General features: G+C 45.6%; 1 protein-coding gene across 4 annotated transcripts in view; it reads left to right on the forward strand.

Annotated features, from left to right (window-relative positions):
* HERC3 (HECT and RLD domain containing E3 ubiquitin protein ligase 3) overlaps window positions 1-19,351 on the forward strand; it is a 120,120-nt gene extending 100,769 nt beyond the window's left edge. For all 4 annotated transcript variants that reach the window (XM_074950575.1, XM_074950578.1, XM_074950576.1 and 1 more), the window contains one exon: window positions 18,107-19,351. In XM_074950575.1, coding sequence (XP_074806676.1) covers window positions 18,107-18,315 — 209 coding nt within the window. In that variant the 3' untranslated portion in view covers window positions 18,316-19,351. The remainder of the gene's footprint in view (window positions 1-18,106) is intronic.
* The last annotated feature ends 3,744 nt before the right edge of the window (window positions 19,352-23,095 follow it).

Raw genomic sequence — 23,095 nt, forward strand, 5'->3', positions numbered from 1 at the left:
ACACAGTCAACATAGTTTGATCCTTATCAAAGGTGGAGTAATTGTACCTATTGGGAGTACCAATAAAAGCCCTCACTGGAATTATTAGAAGGCAAACTGGCCCAGCTTTACCCAGTTCACTGACTGCTACATCACTTGTATCCCACACATCTCCATTGAGGACACTTACATGTGGTTCATAAAAGCCATATATGAAGCTGCCATGGAGTCAATTCCAAAAGGTTGCTATGAGACCTACGTTCCCTGCCGACCTGCGGAGTGTGTAGAACTCCTTCTCAAGCAGTATGTAGAGTGTGGTGCCCAGGCATCGCCACACATCTCTTGGACAACTTGAACTTTAGAGCTTCTGGAAGAGCAAGATGGGAGCAGGCTACTGAGGAACCAAACATATTGAGATCCTGGACCCTCATCAGAAAAGTGTGGTGCTTCTGAGAAGCCTTCAGCAGAGCACTGTTACTCAGTCTCTACGAAGAGTATTTCCACCCTCCTGATAAATGTTACAAACATGGACAAGGACAAAATGTTTGAAGGAGAGGTGAAGAAGAAATAGCGACAGTACAAACGGTGCATACCAAAAAACAAAGAAGACCTCTAGCCTTTCACCTCAGATTAAATTTAAATTGAAAACAGATAACGTCTACGGGCTTGGTAACCTCTCCCACAAATTCCTGAAGAACCTGGTAAAAACTAGCAGAAAATGGCTAGCCATCTTTCTGTCTAGAGCCATCAAGGAGAATAAAATACTGAAGATTTGGGGCAGAGCAAAAGGAATAGCCCTGTCAAAACCTGACCACCAGCTGCAACATGTTACCAGCCCATCGCTTTGCTAAGCTGTGTGTACAAATTACTTGAAAGGCTTATTCTTCAAAGAATTGCCTCCTCCACTGATAGTATCCAAAGTGTAGATTTAAGCAGGTTTCAGATCAAACTGCATAATTGTCATCAAATGCTGGCAAAATTTGTCACACAGGTCTACTCTACTGACTGTCATTGGTCCTACCAAAGTGGGTTGTCACAGCTGTGGAATTGTTGCAGAGAGGCTACCTGTTCCAAGGTCTGTCTGCTTGGACAAAAGACCAGCTCCTGGAGGTCCCAAAATAATGGTTTACCTCAGGGCTCAGTTCTAGCACTAACACTTTTCAACCTTTTCCCAACTTACCTACCCAATGCCTCTGCCAGGCATTTTATCGATGCAGATGATAGCCGTTTGGCAGTACGGGACCGGGATTTTTCAGTCACCGAGGAGAAGTTCTGAATGCTGACATGAAAGAGATGGCCTGGTGTTGTAAAAGATGAAGACTTAAACCTTGTACCAAAAGGACAGTTTCCAGCTCCTTCCACATAGGCCACACCAAGGTCAATAAACTGCTCAGCATCTTCCTGAATGGGCATAGGCTGGACCAGGACCCAAAGTCTGTGTATCTGTATCACACCTTCCCAAGACCTTGCTGAGCCAAGGGTTGAGCAGTGAGCAACCCCCGGCACACTGGAAAGTTGGTGCCTGTAGCTCCAGCCCTGGAGTCGGTGCCTAGACAAGGAGCCGCATAGTAACTTCTGAAGAGCTGTCCATGCGGCTCTGGAGCCACAGGTTGGCCACTCCTGCTCTAGTGTCTGGGCCACAGAGAGATTTGAGTCTGCAACCATCTGAACGAACGGACCTGGGTCTTTTTTAGCTCAGGTAGTAGAGGTTCTTGGTTTTAGATCCAGCAGTCCCAGCTTCGGTCCCTGCTGCTGCTGACCCCTCAGGGGCAATGGAGAGCACAGAAAAGAGACAAACTTTAGTTTCCTTCAAGTATAGTAACAATAATAATAACAATAGCTGGTACCATTCTAATCAGTGGAGGGTGAAATTCTCAAAGGCACCTTTAGGGATTAGCTAGCATTTTCACTCAAGGTCACCAAAACTTCACCTCCCTGCTCCTTTCTTCTCGTCACACATTCTTCATTCCAAACTTTTCCTTGGTCCCTCCGCCAGCACCCAGATGGCCCTTTGTCCCACAGAAACCTGGTGAGGTTAACAGGCCTGCTTTCCAGTGGCATTCATTACTCCAGAGCCCTGGGGTGAGATGCTAGAAAACTGGGCCATAGAACCGAATCCTGTAGAACGTGGAGCTTTCCCCACCTCCCATGTTTTTGGTTTCTAAGCTGTTGGCGGCGTGGCAGGGAGGAGGCAAGTAGAAGGATATTTTTGGTTTTTATACAGGTGTCATCATTAAGGGGAAACATTGCTGCATGTCTCCCTTGGTGGATCAATGTGTAGATGATTTTGAAAATCTGCATGGCAGAACGATTGGTGAATGTTTGATAAATGTAGCTCTGGAAGCTTCCCCTCTTCTGGGCTGTAGATGGCCCTGATGTTCTCATGTGGAGGCTGCCTGTTTTTTCTTTCACCATCTCTTCCCCCCGCCTTTGCATGGATTCTTCCGGCTGAACAGCTTGCCTTCCCAACACGCAGCCCCTCCACACACGTCACAGCTCCTCTTCTACCCATTGCACCACTGGTGTACATTAGTAAGCCTCTCCCTCCGGCCTGACCTCATCTCCTGGCTACTGTCCTAGCCAAACCTCTCCCCCTGGGTACTAGTAGGGGCTGTTCTTGTTCTTGTTCTGTATCTATATCAGTTTAGAAACCATTGGTGCAAAGCCCATTGTGGAAGCAATTATCCTGATGTAGGCCCTTTCATAGTGGTATAACTGGGTCCGTGCCCGGGGGGGTAGCACTGATTTAACTCTTCTAAACCAGTATAGTTAAACTGGTACAAAAAGAGTGTGTAGCCAAGCTCCTCTAAGTTTCCAGGCCTGATGCTTGGCTCAGTGGCCACCCCTCCTTTTAACTAAACATCCAGGACTTGCTTGTGAACTCCCTTCCTGAGTCACTTACCCTTGCTGTTCTTAGCCAGCATCCAAATCGGCAGCCCTTGCTCTCCTGCTCCCTTCCTGGAGCTGTCTGAGTGCCCTGGGCTGTGTATAGAGGAGAGATGTTCCTTCCCTGAGGCTGGAGCAAAGGCCTTGTTGCAGGCATGGGGGAGCTGTGGAATGTTGCATGCTGAGTCGCTGGCTCTGTGAAAGAAAATGAAACACCAGGATTGTGAGCTGTGAAAAGGCTCTCTCTTCCCTCAAAGCACTGTGAAAACCCTTCCCCATGGGAAATCAGCGTGGGTTTTAGATTGCAAGTTGGTTGGGGCTCCTGTGTGTCAGTTCAGCACCCTGGGTGCCGCTGTAACAGGAGAATCATGGTTTGTGTTGCATTTACCATGTGAAACCAGCTCAGCCACTTTTCTTTCTCTTACGGTGGCGAAAAACGGAGTTTGCTTTTAACAAAGGGTGCAGTGGGAGGGCCAGAAGGGAGCTGAAATAGAAACAACAAGCAGTGAATATGCAGCACCCTCTCCCTCCCCTCGACTTCTTTGCAGGGACCTCTCTGGTGGTCTCCGCTTTCCTTCTTGTTGATCCTTGGCTTCCTGAGTAGGCCTCTTGTAGGGCCTGTGCAAATGGCCTACTCAGGAAGCCAAGGATCAACAAGAAGGAAAGCGGAGACCACCAGAGAGGTCCCTGCAAAGAAGTCGAGGGGAGGGAGAGGGTGCTGCATATTCACTGCTTGTTGTTTCTATTTCAGCTCCCTTCTGGCCCTCCCATTGTGGTAGCAGAGTGGGATTTTCCAAAGCACTCAACACTGGCCGCACTTTGCTTCTATTGAAGTCTATGGTAACTCTCCCGCTGACGTCAGTGGGGCCAGGTTTGGCCCACTCCTGCATGCTTGTGAAAAGCCCACCCTATAGTGCGTGGTACTCCATGTCCTAACAGTTGCTGCTGGGCTTCTCAACTAATCCTTTAACTAGTTGTTGGAACTCCGCAAGCTGAGGCTCTCAGACGATTTGGTTTGTCCATAGGCAGAGGGGTTTGTTACAGAGGGGAAACCTCTTCCTCTCCCCTTTTTTGGTCGTTTGTTCTGCTGTAGAAGTGAAGATGCAGAAGTCTGCAAAGTAAAACTGCTGAATTCAGCAGAGCTTGGGCCCTTGTCCCCATAGAGCACTGTCAGCTCAGGCTTTACATGCCACGTGGGTACCACCCCAGGCTCTGCATTCTTGCCAGTGCTTGCTGCCTCCTTTGCCAGCACACTTCCTTCCTCCTCCCTCCCTTGCCCTCTGATTCTCCGCAAAGCTGTACCGCAACCCTTCAGGGTGAGTTGATGCCAGTGAGAAATCCAGAAGGAACCAGTGCTCTCGTCTGCTCTGAAGGCTGCACATATCTGTGTCCAGAGCTGTGCTGAGGTTCACACGGGGGGCAGTCCATCAGCATTCAACATTCAAATGAGCAAGTGTTTCTTTGCTTGCGATGCTTGCTTAGTGGATGATCGGGGAGCTGCATATGAAAGATGTGGGTTTGATCTAGAGTCTGGGAGTCTGTTGTTTAAGGTCAGGACAACAGCTATTTATAACTGCCCTTGTTTATTTTCACATGACAGAGGCCAGGTTGCATATTTGTGGCATTTTTTTCATGTCCAGTCCAGTCTCTTTGTGGTAGCTCTGCTTGGCAAGCAGCCACCAGCCCACTGCTCAGCTGGCCCAGGGCACGGGGAGGAGGCAAGCCTGGAAATAGTTGTTGTCAATTTATTTTAGCTGATTCCTTTTAACAAATCCAACATCACAGGGCCAGATTCCCTGCTGATGTCACTCCAGTGACTGCAGGGCCTGCTGGGCAGGAGGCTGGGGACACCATCAGCAGAGAACAGGGCCCGAAGGATAAGAATATCTCCCTGTATTTGAAAAGGTTTCAGGGTAAATCCTCCTCTTGCAATAACTAAATGCAGGTGGCAGAGAGTGAGTTTCAAGTGATCAAACCTTTGTGAGATGTCATTGTTTCCGCTTGGAAGAGGGGACAGCTTCCTGGGGGAGCCAGATGGAAGTGGGCGAGTGACACATGTATACACAATCCCTATGGGGCTCCTGCTGATTGCAAAGGGCATTTCCCTCGCTGTGTTCCCTGTTCCTCTCTGATTTTTGTTACCAAAGGGCAGGGACAGTGTTTGTCTTGCTTACAATAATAACTGCAGTCCCCGGTGCTTTCCCCCCACTAGGTCTGAAAGGGTGTGGGTAAGTCTCTTTGTAGCAGGGGGGCTGGCAGGGGAGGCAGAAAGGGAAAGGCCAACAGTTACAAACCTGGGTGCCTAGGCACCTACACTCATATGTAGTGTTACGAACTGCCCTTCCCTCCTTCCCCCCGAGCAATTCAGTCATGTTTGAGAGAGACCAGCTGGTTTTAACAAGTTATTGAAAACTACAACAGGATCTAAATATATGATCCTAAGTACAACTACATCAGGTAAGTAAGATCTCACTTCCTGCTGGGTGGTCCGGCAAGGCATGCCAGCTGCAGTCAGATAAATCTGTTTCTCGGTCTAGAGTCTGTCACTACTGCACCACACACCACCCAGAGATGCTCTTAACACACCCAAATGTACTCTAGGCCAGTGGCTCTCAACCAGAGGTACGCAGAGGTCTTTCAGGGGGTACATCAACTCATCTAGATATTTGCCAAGTTTTACAACGGGCTACAGAAAAAGCACTAGCGAAGTCAGTACAAACTAAAATTTCATACAATGACTTGTTTATACTGCTCTGTACACTGAAATATAAAGTACAATATTGATATTCCAATTGATTTATTGTATAATTATGAGATAAAAATGAGAAAGTGAGCAATTTGTTAGTAATAGTGTGCTGAGACACTTTTGTGTGTTTATGATTTTGTAAGCAAGTAGTTTTTAAGTGAGGTGAAACTTGGGGGTCTGCAAGACAAATCAGACTCCTGAAAGGGGTACCATAGTCTGGAAAGGTTGAGAGCTATTGCTCGAAGCTACACATGTGCCCTGTGACAGCACATACACAGCATCTCCAGACCTGCCTCCACCATCGCTCCCTCTACTGCTAGAAAATGTAGAATACTTACTAAAAAGATAAACATTAAAAACAAGAAAGGGTAAAAATGCCTCACCCCGGGGACTCAAGAGCGTCTCAGGGTGTGGCCTGTATGGGGGGTCTCCAGTACCATAACAGTCCATCCCTCTTGGCTCACTGTCGGATTTTACCAAGTTAGTGTCAGGCCGTACCCACATTTTAGTGAGTATCCTCATACCGCTTTTTCCTTTGCCGTTTGGCTAATGCCATTTCCATATTGATTTGTAATGGCAGAGCAAATAACACATTCCCAGCATCAAGACTGCAGTAATGCTTTGAATTGCAACTGTGAGAGCAACTGTGTGCATCAGCATCACTACCTGAACTTGAGCATTTTAAAGCATTCTGGTGGGTTGGCCAACCTTCAGTTGGATAGGTCCTGCAGATTCAACGGGCAGCTGTTGCTGTAATGATTTAGGAATTGGCAAAAGAGTAATTTTGGGAGCAAAAGTGGTGTTAACCTCATGATTACTAATGGACAAGCCTTAAAAGAAGCGATTCAGCACATTTCTGTGGACTTACATTTAAGTTAGAATAATAACTAAAATTGATATCGTTAACAAATGTAAAGTTAAACCAGCATTCCCCATAGTACATGCTTCCACAGGTACTTCAACCTCCATCCTACCAGGTTTCGGTTGTTACAGTAGATTCAACTGAATTGGCAGAAAAGGTTTGCCATGCACAAAAAGACCATCTATTGCTGTCTGACAGGGGTGATCAATTATTTCTTGTCAAGGTAAGTCACAGGAGTGTGTGTATTAGCTGGAATGTTGTAAGCAAGACACAAGAAGTAAATTCTTCTGCTCTACTGTGAGCTGATACAGCCTCAACTGGAGTATTGTGTCTAGTTCTGGGTGCCACATTTCAGGAAAGATGTGGACAAATTGGAGGAAGTCCAGAGGAGAGCAACAAAAATGATTAAAGGTCTAGAAAACATGACCTATGAGGGAAGATGAGGAGGGAGGGAGAAGAATTGTTCTTATTAACCTTTGAGGATAGGACAAAAAGCAATGGCTTAAATTGCAGCAGTGGAGGTTTAGGTTGGACATTAAGAAAAACTTCCTAACTCTCAGGGTGGTTAAGCACTGGAGTAAATTACTTAGGGAGGTTATTGCATCTCCATCATTCGAGATTTTTAAGAACAGGTTAGACAAACACCTGTCAGGAATGGTCTAGATAATACGAGTCCTGCCATGAATGCAGAGGACTGGACTAGAAGACCTTTTAAGGTCCTCTCCAGTCCTACAATTGTATAAGAGTTTCTATAAGTTCCAAATTTCTTGGTCAAGATATAGTCAAGATCCAGACTCCAGAGAACATAACAAGAATAATGATAATAAGTAAATAAAAAGATTTTGAGGTCCATTCAAAAGCCTCTGGTGGTCCAGATTTGGCCCACGGTCCTCCTGTTGACTACCTCTGCTACATAGGGTAGCAATTCTATCTCCTAAATCAAGCTAAGAATCCATTTTTCCAATAGTATCCACTATTGTAAGCTATTCTATAAAATGAATTATTTTCTCCTAATATGATTTTGAAAGATAAAAGTCCTCAGATTTCTGCCAATGATAGCTCAGACCATGGCCCCTCTACCACTGAGGGAGCTCGATAACTCAGAACAGGTCTCCTCACGTAAGTCCAACGCTGCTGGATCCCGATAACTTCGGCAGTTTCAAATAGATCTTGTAGCCATGATCGCACATAGCAGATGCCAGGATTCTCATAAAATACCAGGTGGTAACAATGTTCTCATAAAATACCAGGTGGTAATGATGTTCCCTGCACATGTTTCTGAAAAAGAACAAACAAAAACAGAGGGCTTCTCGCCCTGCTTAAATCAATGACAGAATCTCTAACTTTTAGGATTTACTAAAGGGTTTTAATTATCCCCTGTGGTACCACTTTAACTGTCTGTCTTCCTTTTTGAGGTAAACATACTTGATAGAGGAACTCCGCTTACCAGTAATAACTAGGGCTGCCAATTAATCACAGTTAACTCACGCGATTAACACAAAAAAACAATAGACTACCAATTGAAATGTATTAAATATTTTTGGATGTTTTTCTACATTTTCAAATATATTGATTTCTATTACCGCACAGAATATGAAGTGAACAGTGCTCACTTTATATTATTATTTTTATTACAGATATTTGCACTGTAAAAATGATAAACAAAAGAAATAGTATTTTTCAGTTCACCTCATACAAGTACTGTAGTGCAATCTCTTTATCATGAAAGTGCAATTTACAAATGTAGATTTTTTGTTGTTGTTGTTACATAACTGCACTCAAAAACAAAACAATGTAAAACTTTAGAGCCTACAAGTCCATTCAGTCCTACTTCTTGTTCAGCCAAGTGCTAAGACAAACAAGTTTGTTTACATTTAGGGAAGATACTGCTGCCTGCTTCTTATTTACAATGTCACCTGAAAGTGAGAACAGGCGCTCTCATGGAACTTTTGTAACCGGCGTTGCAAGGTATTTATATGCCAGATATGCTAAACATTCGTATGCCCCTTCATGCTTTGGCCACCATTCCAGAGGACATGCGTCCATGCTGATAATGCTCATTAAAAAATTAATGTGTTAATTAAATTTGTGACTGAACGCCTTGGGAAGAATTGTATGTCTCCTGTTCTGTTTTACCCACATTCTGCCATATATTTCATGTTATAGCAGTCTTGGATGATGATCCAGCACATGTTCATTTTAGAACACTTTCACTGCAGATTTGACAAATGCAAAGAAGATACCAAAGTGAGTTTTCTAAAAATAGCTACAGCACTCGACCCACGGTTTAAGAATCTGAAGTGCCTTCCAAAATCTGAGAGGGACAAGGTGTGGAGCCTGCTTTCAGAAGTCTTAAAAGAGCAACACTATGTGGAAACTGCAGAACACAAACCACCGAAAAAAATGCTGGTGGCATCTGACTCATATGATGTAAATGAATATGCATCGGTCCTCTCTGCTTTGGATCGTTATCGAGCAGAACCCATCATCAGCATGGACGCATGTCCTCTGGAATGGTAGTTGAAGCATGAAGGGACATACGAATCTTTAGAGCATCTGGCATGTAAATATCTTGTGACACCAGCTACAACAGTGCCATGCGAACGCCTGTTCTCACTTTCAGGTGACATTGTAAACAAGAAGTAGGTATTATTATCTCCTGCAAATTGTAACCAAACTTGTTTGTCTGAGTGATTGGCTGAAGTAGGACTGAGTGGACTTGTAGGCTCTAAAGTTTTACATTGTTTTATTTTTGAATGCAGTTATTTTTTGTACATAATTCTACATTTGTAAGTTCAACTTTCATGATGAAGAGATTGCACTACAGTACTTGTATTAGGTGAATTGAAAAATACTATTTCTTTTGTTTTTTACAGTGCAAAAATAAATATGAAGTGAGCACTGTACACTTCGTATTCTGCGTTGTAATTGAAATCAATGTATTTGAAAATGTAGAAAACATCCGAAAATATTTAAATAAATGGTATTCTATTATTATTTAACAGCGCGCTTAATCGTAATTCATTTTTAATTGCACGATTAATCACAATTAATTGTTTTAATCGCCTGACAGCCCTAGTGATAACATAGGGTCCCTCCCAACAGGGAGAGAAGGCATATTCCCTTTTCCCTAGATGTTTTACCAATACTTGACTCCCTGTGTCAAGCTCTATTCCTTTGTTATGGAGAAATCCTCTTTGCAGTTTCCATCTGCTTTCTCCTTGCTGCTGAGCTGCTCTTTTGCTCACTGCAGCAAGTCTAGTTTTCAGTTGCTCTGGAAATCTATCAGCAGATACTACTGCTTGCCTCTCTGTTGGAACAGGAACATACCAGATCTCTGGTAACTGCATCAGTCTAGCTGTCATTAATTCAAATGGGCTAAATCTGGTAGAGGCACTAGTAGCTGCTCGAAGAGACATCAGAATTTGTGGTAATTGAATGTCCCAAATTCCTTTCCACTTTGTCACAATCTTCCTAAGTGCCTCTTTAATTGTGTGGTATGACTGCTCCACGTTCCCACTGGCCTGAGGATGGCAAGGGAAATGCTTGAGTCCATAGAGCTTGCATAGTAAATGGGATCCCTGGTCAGATTCAAGAACAAGGGGAATTCCCCACCTGGGCACCACAGGTTCAGTGAGACACCGAGCAGTATTTAAAGCAGTGTTAGTTTTTACAGGGAAAGCTACAATCACAAAAAGTAGCCACTGTTACCAAGAGGTATTTATTTCCTCTACGTGTGGTGTAATCGACTTGAACCATGGGATTTTTAAGGGAATCTTGCCTCTCCCCTGATCTGCATTAACCGCAACACACTGTCAGTGACTTCTGACGTTGGTCAATATCAGATTTTACAGAGGGCTACCAAGCTGTTTGCAACAGACTTTCAGTTGAACAAGCAATGCCCTGATGACCCCCTGGATCATGTGCAAGATAAATGATCTCACTTCTTAAATGTTTCGGCACTACCCACACCCACTGGCCTTGGGGCTTTGCAATGAGTAGCCCCCGCCCCTTCAGGTAATATTCGAGAGAGAGACTCCTCCCTCACTAGCCTTTTTAAAGAGACATTTCAGAGTTAGACCTTTGCCCTGCTTTGCAGCGGGACTATCTGTATTTTCTGGCTCTTTGGTTTGAATCCTTGCTACAACATTTTGTTTTGGAGGTTGCCCGCAGGGTCCATTTAATGCTCCCGGTTTAGCTTCATAGTCAGCCCAAATATTCCATTCTGCCACGGGTCCTTTCTTTTGATGAGCTTTAACTTTGCCAATTAATTCTTCTTTTCAAAAGGGTAATTATATACAGGTATCATTCGGCATGTGCTACAGATTACCATCTGAGCAACACACAGCGTTTTCTTTCCATTCTGGAAGCCAGTCCACTAGAGCCAGTCAGACCCATTGAGAATCAGAAGACTCGGATAGATCTTTTTCTAAAGAAACATTTTCCAAGACACAGCACGCTGCAGCCAAGTCAGCAGACTGAGCCAAATGTGTTTTACATTTCCTTGCAATCAGTGTCTGATTGACAGGATCTACAAGTGCAAAACCAGTGTAGGCTTTTCCAGCTACGTGGGACAACCAGACCTGAATAGATTTTTGTTCAGAAAAGGAGTCTCAGAAAGGTACCTCTTTCGAATGGTCAGCTGAGGAAGTGGGCGCTCATGGGGATTCCCACCTACCAATAATAATAAAGCAGTTTTAGATGGTCCAGTTAGAGCCTCTACCTGCAAATCTCGATCCGTTAAAGCGAAAGTCCAGCAAGCCAGCTGAGAATTTGATACCTACCCATCTTTAATTTTCCCAGAGAAAAGATATTTTACAGGGGTGTGGGGAGCCCTAAGGACAACAATATTTAATCCTGTAAGAGACTCAAAATGCTGAATGGCCCAACACACTACTAGAACTTGTTTTACGCATGCAGAAATTTTTTTCTCCACTTGGCTAAAAAGCTGAGAAGCATAGGCAGTTAGTCTCTAAGGTGCCACAAGGTCTCCTGTTCTTTTTGCGGATACAGACTAACACGGCTGCTACTCTGAAACCTGTCATAGGCAATAGGTTATCCTTGCCCAACTGATGTTGCGTTAACACAACAGAAAGAGCAGTCGATGAAGCTCCTATTCTAAAATAAAAGGTGTTTGTGGGTTAGGATGTGCCAGTGCAGTTATTTGGACAATTTTTTATTTTAAGACCTGTACTGCTTGACCGTGTTCAGACTTCCATTCCCAAATTTCTCCCTTCTTGAGAATTTTATACAGGGGTTTAGCAATTTCAGCAAATCCTGGAATACATTCCCTATTGAATCTTGCTAATCCCAGGAAGGTTCTCAGTTCATGTTCAGATGTTGGTATAGGGAGGTCTAAGATAGTTTGGACTCGCTCCTGAAGGGGCTGTCTGTCATCAGGGCCAATTTCAATTCCCAGGAAGGATACTTTATTCCTGGCGATCTGAGCCTTTTTCACATTTAATTTTAATCTTGCCTCACTCAGTAATTTAAACAACCAAGTTAGTACTTCTTTATGTTCTTCCTCAGTGTCTCTGGCAACTAATATGTCATCAACACGCAACAATACTTGATTAGTTTCCAAAAGAGGAGCCAGAACTTTGGTATTGGCTGCAGAAGATAATGTGGGAGAGTTATTAAATTCCTGAGGAAGTCAGGTCCATGTAAATTGTTGACTTTTATTTATGAAGACAAACTTGTATTGGTTTGGTTTTTGTTTTCATGACCATAAGGACGGACCAGATGTCGTTAGTTCGATCGAAAACCACTTCTTTCCATCAGTTACTTGTTCTAATAGGTCCTGATAGGATGCCACCACTGGGAAAACTGTAGGAGTATGTTGATTGAGTGCTTGATAGTTAGTAGTCTCCAGGAACCATCCAGTTTACAGGCCAACCAAACAGGAGAATTGCTTTTGCTAGTTGTGACAACTAGTATCCCCTGGTCCACTGAGGACTTTTCCCTTTATAATTCGTAAAATTTGTTTCCCATAATCAGTGATAGCAGGGGTTTCCTGGAGAACATCACTCCCAAGGATCCCTACATCATCTTCCAAATTTTGTTTCCCAAATTTTGCTTCGGTCTGCACCCCGGATATTATTACTGGAATTTCACCTGTAAAAGGTACTGAATGGGTTTGACTGGTGTGTCCAGCCAATTCATGTCTCTCCTGGGTTTTAAGGACCCCACCTGCACTTGGTTCTACAGGTAAGATACTGTTGGATGCCCCGGTATCTACTAATATTATATATTGCCTATCCTCTATCATGATTTTAACACTGGGGCACCCCCAGGGATCCCCGGATAAGGGAACCTCCCTAGGTTGCTGGGACAGGCTGTCCTATTGTAGAAAGGGAGCACTAGGCTCCAGTCTTGGGCACCAGCCAAGGTTCTAACTGTGTTTACAGGCACAGATTTAACAAAAGGCTTTCCAGATGTTATGTGGTCTTGTTTAGAAAATCTCAGTATTAGCTTCCAGTATGGAATTCCTTCTTTTTACCTCTCCATATTTTTTTTTAATGGTCCCTCAACTCAGAATAAGAAGATCCCTTTTGATCTTTTCCTTTTCCTTTATCCTCTTTTATCTCTCGACTGTGACCTCTTTCCTCTCCTTCCTTTTTTCATTGAATGGTTGCAACAGATCCTGTTTTTCCTTTTATTTTTAAGTCCTGCCTAGTGGAGCTATCCTGCCATGCTCCATATGCATGGATTTCACCATGAGTATTATTTGAATTGACCACAACAGCAGTCCTATTTGTAAGAGCAGGATGGACCTTGCTGTTAACATTTGTTTGTTGACCAAATTATCATGATTGGCACTCAGGAAGATTAAATCATGGACTTCCCAAAAGCCAGAGGGCATCTCATTTTATATTCATGGCACTAGGGTACAAACTATTTTCCCCTAAGAGTGTGGCAGCTAGTTTCTTTTGAGTTTCTCTTAGTTGCAGTTCCTCATCTACATGCTTTTCTAGAATCTCAGGGGGAATAGCTGATTTGAGATTAGGTGACAGCGAAGCTGCAACCACAAAACAAAAATCTTGATTTGTCCATCCATTTACTTTCGTTTCCCTTTCCCAATTTGAAAGCCAGCTCCAAATGGTTTCTGCTGTTCAAGGTCCCATGGATTGAGCAACAGCTTGAATTTGTTTGGGAGAAAGTGCAGTGGTTGTGGTCTCATTTACCACTTCTTTGTGGCCGCCATTTTGATCGCCCCGCTTGGTTGGTCTCCATCTGACACAATGGCTTCTAGTGACTGGGCCATAGGATTTGGGTGACAGTCTCCCTGATCTGGGTCATCATGCCATAAATCACACTCATAATCATATTGTGGGGTATATAAATCACCCTCCTCCTCCTCCTCTGAGAAGGAGGAGGTTGAGAACTCGGTTGCACGGGAATCTGTAATGGTGGCCATCTTACCCCACCTCACTTGCGACTCGGCTTGTAATTTAGCAATGACTCGATTGCAGTGACCATGAGAGGCTGCTCTTTTCCATCCCTGATTCTCCTGCATTAGCGCTCAAAGGGCAGATTGAGCATCTTCCAATTCTTTCTCTAATTCTCCTGCCCAAGTTGTTGACATTTCTCAGACAATGCCTCCTTTTCATTAGTGACCATTTCCAGTGTCACTAAAGAGCTCAAGATGGAGGCTTGAGAAGCCTGCAGATTGCTCTCAAGGAGCTGACGAGCATGCAGTTCTCCCACCAATTGCACTTGTAAGTCCTTCAAGGCTGCATGGACCTGACTCAGGGCTAGTCTACACTGGTAGCGGGGAGTCCAAAGGTGCTCTACACCAACAGGAAAGAGCTTTCCCGTCAGCATAATAACTCCATCTCAGCGAGAGGCGATAGCTATGTCGGCAAGAGAAGCTCTCCTGCCAACCTAGCGTTGTCCACACTGTCACTTAGGTTGGTGTAACTTACGTCGCTCCAGGGGTGGATTATTCACACCCCTGAGCAATGTAAGTTGTACCAAAGTAAGTGGTAGTGTAGACAATGTCTCAGCCTTTCATGGGTTTCAGAGCCAGCCTTCCAGCATCCTAGAATTAGGGCCTTTTTTCTGATAATCCTTTTAGGTTTAGTAGTTAGTAGTCATGAACTTTCCCCATTGCTCGTGGAGCGAAGCCCAACGGGCTTGTTGAGAGTCCACCAAGAAGGCATCTCAGGACCACTAAGGTCCCCCATGGGAGGAGATATAACTGTGTACCTCTTTCTTCACCACCCTCTTTTTGTAGAGGCTTTAGCCCACCACTGTCTGTCCTCAAGAGACTGACATAGCATTCCCCACCTGGAGTGCATGGTTGCAATCCCTGACCCCAAGTGTTGTAGTTTTACAAAACTGGTAAAAATCCTCATAGGGGGCACCAAGTGTTATGAACTGCCCTTCCCCCCTAAGCAGTTCCGTCACGTTTGAGAGAGACCAGCTGGTTTAAAGAGTTATGGAAAACTACAACAGGATCTAAATATATGATCCTAGGTACAACTACAGCAAGTAAGTAAACTCTCACTCTCTGCTGGGTGGTCTGGCAAGGCGTGCTAGCTGCAGTTAGATGAATCTGTTTCTCGGGCTAGAGTCCGTCCCTATTTCACCACATGCCACCCAGAGACACTCTTAACACACCCATAGATGCTCCTGAGCCAAAAAGGGTTGAGAAGCACTGCTCTAGGCTATGCATGCACTCTGTGACAGCGCATAGCAGCATGTCCAGACATGCCTCAACCATGGCTCTCACTACTGCTAGCAAACATGAAATACCTACTGAAAAGACAAACGTTAAAAACAGGACAGAGTAGTGGTGCCTTATCCCTGGGGGACACAGGGGCCTCTCAGCTTGTGGCCTGTATGGGGGCTCTCCAGTCCCTTAACAGAAGGCACGCAGGGCATCAGCTCGGTTTCTGTAGTTTCTTTCTGAGGCGTGTGACTAGAATTCAAGACACGTGGCCTAAACAGCCTGTTCAGTATCACCCAGAGTCAGTAGCCCTCTGAAGCAGGGGGATCAGAGAGTAAAGTTGGAGGTAGCAGAGGTCATGCAGGGGTCAATGAGGAAATAGTTGGAGGCAGCTGGGATCATGGAGGGGTCATTGAGGGTGAGTCTGGAGGCAGTGGGGTCAGAGTGAATAAGGCTGGAGGAAGATGGGGGTCACTTAGGGTCACAGAGAGGAAGCTTGGAGGTACTGGGGGTCATACAAGGGTCAAATAGGAAAAATTTGGAGGTGATGGGTCACAGAGGACAAATTTACCGGTAGGTGTGGTCACAAAGGGGTCCGTGAGGGTGGGTATGAAAGCAGTGAGGTCACACGGGGTCAAGGAGAGAAAGACGAGAGGTATTGGAGTTTATGCAGGGGTCACTGACCCCCTCAAGACCCGAACTATCTGCAAATTTATCCTTTGTGACCATCTGACCCCAACTGACTCCAGATTTTTCCTCCTTGACACCAGCATGACCCCCTGTACGGTCTGCCTTACGCTCTGACCCCACAGCCTCCAGCCTCACACTCAGTGGCCCCCTCCATAATCACAGCTGCCTCCAAAATTTTCCTCATTGATGCCTGCATGACCCCCACCACCTAGAGCTTGTCTCTCTGTGACACACCGACTTCAAGAGCAGCCTGGTTTAGATCACAGCTGAGAATGCCACATTCAGGACAGACTAGGAACCAGGTCAGACCCCACCCCCGAAACTGGTGGTTTATTGTTAGAGGTCACCAAACGAGTAACAAAAGTGAGGTCCTGTATCACTTCTACGAGATAAAAAGGAGCCAAAACAGTCCTCTAGAGGCAATCCAGCCCATCTCGCCACCCAGACAACTGGATTTTTGTGATGTAGGGTTATTAAAACCAAAACCAGCGCATGTTAGTTTTTTCCAGTTCCAAAGAACCAGCCACACACCCCAGGTCAAGATATAGCTCATGCCTTACCCAAAGACCACACTTGTAGCCAATCCTCTGGTAGCTAAAAACTAAAGGAAGAGTTATTAAGACGTTAAAATATACATTATAGTTGATTTCCGAGTTTGTAGTTTAGGATAATACCAGTGCTGTTAAACCTCCTAGTTTGCAATAAGTCTCTCTGGATCACCCAAAAAGATTTGGGGTCATCAGTCCTTTATTCAAAGCTTCCCTTTGTTAGAAATTGTAACCCAGAGAAGTGAAGCAGGAATGAAAACAAATAATGATGTCACAGTCTGCAATATATGCCTCTTAGTCCAGGTGCACAGAAAGTTACATACACAAACCTGGAGGCCTGGGTCACATGTCATTGCTGAGTCATGAGGCATTCGTTGGCTGCATGCTCCTGAAGAGACCTCAGAAGGGAACCCTGGAAGAACTGATTTGCCTGTAAGAGGCCATCAAGCAGGCTGGCTAGCCCAGGTGTAAATCTGTCTTACCCAGAAACAAGAGGTTTGAGATACAAGCACACAGCAAAGTTTCATAACTTCATATACAACGCTGGTATGTCCAGCTAAATAGGATAGCCATACTTAGTAGATTAAAACTTTTCCAGTGATACCGAACACAGCATACTTTGTACGAGATTTATCACAATTTGGCAGCAGTGATGATACATGAATGTGAACACGGTCTCCTTTCTTTCCTACAGTGTCATACGGTCTATAACACAGAATGTCTCTAAATGTTTCCTCGTTGCCCCTCCATGACCCCCATTTCCTCCACCCTATCTCTGTGTGACTCCATTATCGCTAAACTCACCATGAGTGACCCCACTGTGACCCCTATTGCCTCCACGTTTTTCTGCACTGACTATATAACCCCCACTAGCTCTAGCATCGCTCTCCTTGCCCCATGTGACCTCAGTGCCTTCAGACCCGCAGTCAGTCACACCTTTCAAATTTGAAAGCAGTTGGGGTCAGCTGGGGTCACTGAGAATGAACTTCCAGGCAATTGGGGTCATGCAGAGTTCAGAGAGGGTGAGGATCAAGCCAGGGAGGTCATCCGAGGACACAGACACTAGGACTATATGCAGTGGGGGGTCACAGAGAGGTCAATGTGGAAAAATTTGAAAGCAGTTGGGGGGGTCACCTGAGGTCACTGAGGATGAATTTACAGGCAATTGGGGTCATGCAGAGTTCAGAGAGGGTGAGGATCAAGCCAGGGAGGTCATCCGAGGACACAGACCCCATTCCTGAATTATTGAGGGTCACAGGGAGGTCAATGTAAAAAAAATATCAAGTCAGTTTGGGTCTTCTGCAGTTACTGCGGATGAATTTACAGGCAATTGGGGTCATACAGAGTTCAGAGTGGTTGAGGATGGAGCCAGGGAGGTCATCTGAGGACACAGACTCTCGGGCTGAATTATTGAGGGTCACAGAGAGGTCAATGTGGAAAAATTTGAAAGCAGTTGGGGTCAGCTGCGGGGGGGGGGTGTCAGTCAGAATGTATTTACAGGCAATTGGGGTCATGCAGAGGTCATTCAGGGTGCGGATGAAGCCAGGGAGGTCATTTGAGGACACAGACCCTCGGGCTGAATGTTGTGGGACTCACAGAAGTCAATGTGGAAAAATTTGATGTGGGGGTTTTAGTTGGTGACAGGATTTGCCGTCCAGTTTTGGTGCCTTCATTCGTGTGAGGCTGCCTTCTTAAAGTTATGTGTTTTGTTTCTGGTCTCTCAGTGTTCCTGACTGGCAGTGACCGCATCCCTATCTATGGCATGTCAAGTTTACGCATCATCATCCAGTCCACGTCGAGCGGGGACCAATACCTGCCCGTAGCTCACACCTGCTATAACCTCCTCGACCTGCCCAAGTACAGCAACAAGGAGACCCTGAGTGTGCGGCTTACACAAGCCATCGATCACTATGAGGGCTTTAGCTTGGCCTGATCGGCAAGCGACAGAAACAGAGACAACAAATGGATCAGGTTTTATTTTTGTGAAGTAATGGATCAGAATGTTTTTTAAAAATATTAGAATCAAAGGGCACGGAGGCCCAGCATGATACTGTCAACTCTTTCTGGGATTTTAGAAGGGAGAACGTGTGCACTGAAGTCTCGAACCCATCAAACAAAATCAGTTCAACTTTTTTTTGGTTAATTGGTTTTATTGCCAGCAGTTGCTTGCAGTTTTCTTTCCACCATCCCCCATTTTTTCTTTCCGTCATCCTCAATATTTTGATCTTTACTGCTCCATGTGTTTCTGGCAATGGGTGAAATGGTGGATTTTTTTTTTGAACTGTCCAACCCTCCCTGCTTTACTACTGCCCTCTCCTCCCCTCCCCCTGCACCCAACCCCCAAATGCAAGCTGGGTCTTGCCTGCATAGAATTGCTACAGCACATGCCCACTACCCTCCTCTCTGCAGGACAGTTGGGTACTGGGGTGGGGGCACTATTGTGACACTTGTCTCCAACCCCCCCTTCTTAAGGTACACACTCAGTTTGTTTGCACCAGACTCTGGATTCTGTGTTTTTTCTTTTGGTCTCAAATTTTGATTGTGTCTTTCCCTGCTTAGCCTTTTTAGAGGGTTCTCTTGGGGGCAAGGTCATTTCTTTTTAGTTCTGAGGAAGAACAAAATTTGGAAATTGGTTTCCCAAATTGAATCTCTACCAATATAGAAGTCTACAGTGTGGTTAACCTAGCCCTAGTTTCCCTCCTCACAGGCAAGTGATCCTGATCAAATGTGAGATGGCAGCTCCAAGAAATCAGAATCAAATCCACAGGACAGTGGATCAAACCCACGGGCTTGTAGATGTTTGGAATCAGGGGTTAGTTTTTCAGTGCAACATTTCTACTTGACACTTTGTGTCTCCATTAAATGCTGGGACTTAAAGGCAATCTTTGTTATAAAGGTTTTGTTGATCACATTTGAAATGTACATTAATGCTTCTGGGTGGGTAAGAGGATGAATTAACCACCCATTTCCCAAAAGATTAGTGAGCCCTCTTAACCCCCCCCCCCCCGCCCCGATCAGTTAAAATGGTGAACAATCTCTCATTTTCCAAGAGTCGGTGTAAATCTAATTTTAAACCCTGTTGGAGAATGGACATATTTATGGAACATACAATATTTATGTACCATGTTTGATATGTAGTACTGAACTTTGCACCTCTCTAACAAACGGTTGTAGGCATGGGTTTTTTTAAAATGTGCTGATTACTACATTGGTAGCTTGTCAGCCTCTTTATAATACAGCATTAAAGACAAAAATACAGCTACAGAAAATGTTTATTTTCTATGTGTGTGTGTGTACATAGTTCAATATTATGCAATAAATTTGATGTTTAATTCCCAGATCATTTGCTCTCTTTGTTTGAAGGTGTGGAAGAGGGATGGAAATATTGGGGCAGGGTGGGGGTTCAGCTTGGAGAGAAGCGTGGTAGGAAAGTATGTCTTCCTCACTCCACTAGGCTCTGCTCGCTTCAGTGGAAGCGCTGATGGTGCTATAGTTCTCTTTCCTCTGCCTTTTGCTCTACACCAAGTGACTTTATGGGTATATGCTATAACTAATGGCTTCCCTCTTGCATCAGAAAGATGTATGTTAGTCAGCTTCCCTTCAGCTGCACCAGTAATATGGAGCAGACAATTCAATTATGTGGTGGGAGAACCTAAAGGACCCCCTCAAATCAGGGCTTCCTTGAACAAACAGTGTGAGAGTCCCTGCCCCCAAAGCACATATTGCCTAACTAGCCAAGATGGAGAGAGGTAGTATTCCCATTCTATAGATGGGAACTGAGGCAGAGAGACACTTGTCCAAGGTTGCACAGGTAATCAGGGGAACAACCAGCAACTGGGTCCAGCTCTTCGGAGTCCCAGCTAGCAGCTGTGCCATCTTTCTTCTCCTTGTACCCCACTTTGTGGAGTGCTTTGAGAGCCGCAGAAGGGTGGGGCTAAGTGTGTGCCTATTTCTATCATCTTCTCTGGGTACTGGTCTGTCAGTGCACAAGCAATTCTGTAAAATGGTGTTTTGAGTATCAGGGCTCAGTCCCAAAAGCAGTTCATTACGGTGTCAGGCTGTGGGCACATGAGAACTTCCCCAGGCTGCAGGAGAGGGGAAGAATGTTCTCTGCTGGCTTAATCTCCCAGAGGCTACTGAAGCCAATCCGGGAGATTTTAGGCCGCTAAAAGTCCGGCAGCGCAGTGGGGCTAAGGCAGGCTCCCTATCTGACCTGGCTCCGCGCTGCTCCCGGAAGTGGCAACATGTCCGGCAGCAGCTCCCTAGGAGGAGGTGCGGGCAGAGGTCTCCGTGCACTGCCCCCGCCCCGAGTACTGACTCCACCGCTCTCATTGGCTGGGAATGAGGAACCGTGGCCAATGGGAGCTGCGGGGGCAGTGCTTGCAGGCAGGGGCAGTGTGCAGAGCTGCCCATGAGCCTAAGAGCCTTTGCTGGACATGTGGCCACTTCTGGGAGCCATCTGAGGTAAGTGCTGCCCAGCCGGAGCCTGCACCCCAAAACCCCCTCCCACACCCAAACTGTGTCCTAGAGCCCGCACCCCAAACTGCCTCCTACACCCCAACTCCTTGCCCCAGCCCTGAGCCCCCTCCTGCACCCAAGCTCCCTCCCGGAACCCACACCCCAAACCTCCTCCTGTACCCTAACCCCCTGCCCCAAGCTCAGCCCGGAGCCCCCTCCCACACTCTGAACCCCTTGGCCCCAGCCCAGAGCCCGCACCCCATCCTGCACCGCCGCCCGGTGAAAGTGAGTGAGGATGAGGGAGAACAAGTGACGGAGGGAGTGGGGCTGAAGCAAGCAGGGGTGGGGCCTCAAGGGAGGGGCAAGGCAGGGCAAGGGTGTTTGGGTTTGTGCGATTAGGCAGGTGGCAACCCTGTGCTCACCAAGATGGTTTTTTGGTGCTATTACTGTCATTACAACCTGGAAAAGGGAAAGCTGCTCAAAGCATTAATTAGGTGCACAGAGAAATCCTTTCCTTGTGTCTTTTGCTGCTGGAGGTTGGGATAACTATTTTCATTTCCTTTCATAGGCTGTTGCTCTGCAGGGGAGTGCAGGAGGGGACCAGTGCTTCCCCCATTTTATTCTTTGAAGTGGTTTGGCTCTGATTTCTCTACGGTTGGATTCGTGTGGCTGGGGAATTGTGTATGCACAAATACCCAAAACTTGTTCAAGGATGATCCTCAGGTGCTGTGGAGCTAAAAGCCCCTAGCCGTCGTTGTGGATGCAGTGGCAGCTGAATGCAAGAGGGGTGTGCGATGCTGTGTGGATTATGGGTGACCATTTACAATGCTGTTGATACCACTATTACAAAATATGCCATCTAAGGTCTCAGTGGAAAAGTTATGATTTGCCAAGTATGATAATCTTGTTTATACATTAGTAACGTTGTATGGCGCAGTATAAATATGTGTGGCATATCTGTATCTCAAACCTGTGCTGTGTATCTGTGTGCTGCTATGTGACACCCCCAGCCAGATTGGCATCAGCACTTTCTAGCCTGCCTCATGGCCGAGCAAAGGCAATCAGCTGTACAATGAACCCATTGAGAGAAGGCCGGGATACACCTATGAGTCAGCAGGACACCTAGGGACATGCCCGTGGACAGGGGACTCTGCTTTTCCATGCCCATGTTCGGTAAGTTTGTGTTTAGGACAAAAAGTACAAACCACATGGCAAAAGGTTGCTGCTGCTTCTCCATTTTGTCTTCAGTCCTGCTTCTTTACGCTGGAGTAACTTCTCTGGAAGCTGAACAAAGGACTGAATGAGTCCTCCAAGCTTTGGATGCGTTTCAGAGGGACTCTCCAAGCCAGCAAACTCACCAACTGCTAAGAACCTGATATATGGACTCCGAAGCCTTAGTTATATATCTAATTGCTTTACCATCTAACTCCTCTCTTCTCATTCTTTTCTAATAAATCTTTATTTTTAGATACTAAAGGATTGGCTAGCAGCATGGTATTTTGAGTAAGATCCAAATTAATATTGACCTGGTAATGTGGCTGGCCCTTTGGGGTTCAGAAAAACATAAAGCGGGCTGTGAGATTCCTTTTTTCAGCTTCTTGATAACTAGTGGTGGGATCAGGAGCACAGTTTGTGACTTGTTGGTCACAAACCCCTAGTTTTTGGAGAATCTGCACTTCTTTTTGGAGCCTGCCCTTGGCATTTTCAGTGAGGGCTACTCTAGGCACCCTGGGTCACAGGGTGTTCCTCTTGGTGTCTCAGGCCCAGGTCCTCAAAGGTAGGATGGTGATCAACTTCCAGTCTGGTTCTCAGGCTTTGGAAAATATGGTAGCTATGGGAAGAGAAGGTGAGTGGGGAATGCGAGGAGGAAAAGGCTTTAGCACAAAAGCTGATGCTATGTCCACGCTTTCAGAAGGACTTTCTCAGTCTCCTCCCCCGGCAGCACCCGAGTTCAATGCTGAGATTATTTCTAAGAACCCATTGTTCATGCTTGCTGGAGGACAGAGAACTGCTCAAGGGAAGGGAGATTGGACATTTCTGTTCTCCCTGTCTCCTGCTACACAAACAACGTCGGGTTGAACGGATGCAAGAGGTGGCAAGTTCAACCCTGCTAAGAATTACTCTGAACCTGGGGAACTCATTGTCACCCAAGAGATTAAATCTCATTAGCAGAGATTAAAAAAGGACTGGATATTTCTATCGGTAACTGAAGCCTCCATACTTTGCGCAAATAGGAGTATTAACATAACCTGACA

This window comes from Natator depressus, chromosome 4 (genome assembly GCF_965152275.1).
Source record: "Natator depressus isolate rNatDep1 chromosome 4, rNatDep2.hap1, whole genome shotgun sequence".
Lineage (NCBI taxonomy): Eukaryota > Metazoa > Chordata > Testudines > Cheloniidae > Natator > Natator depressus.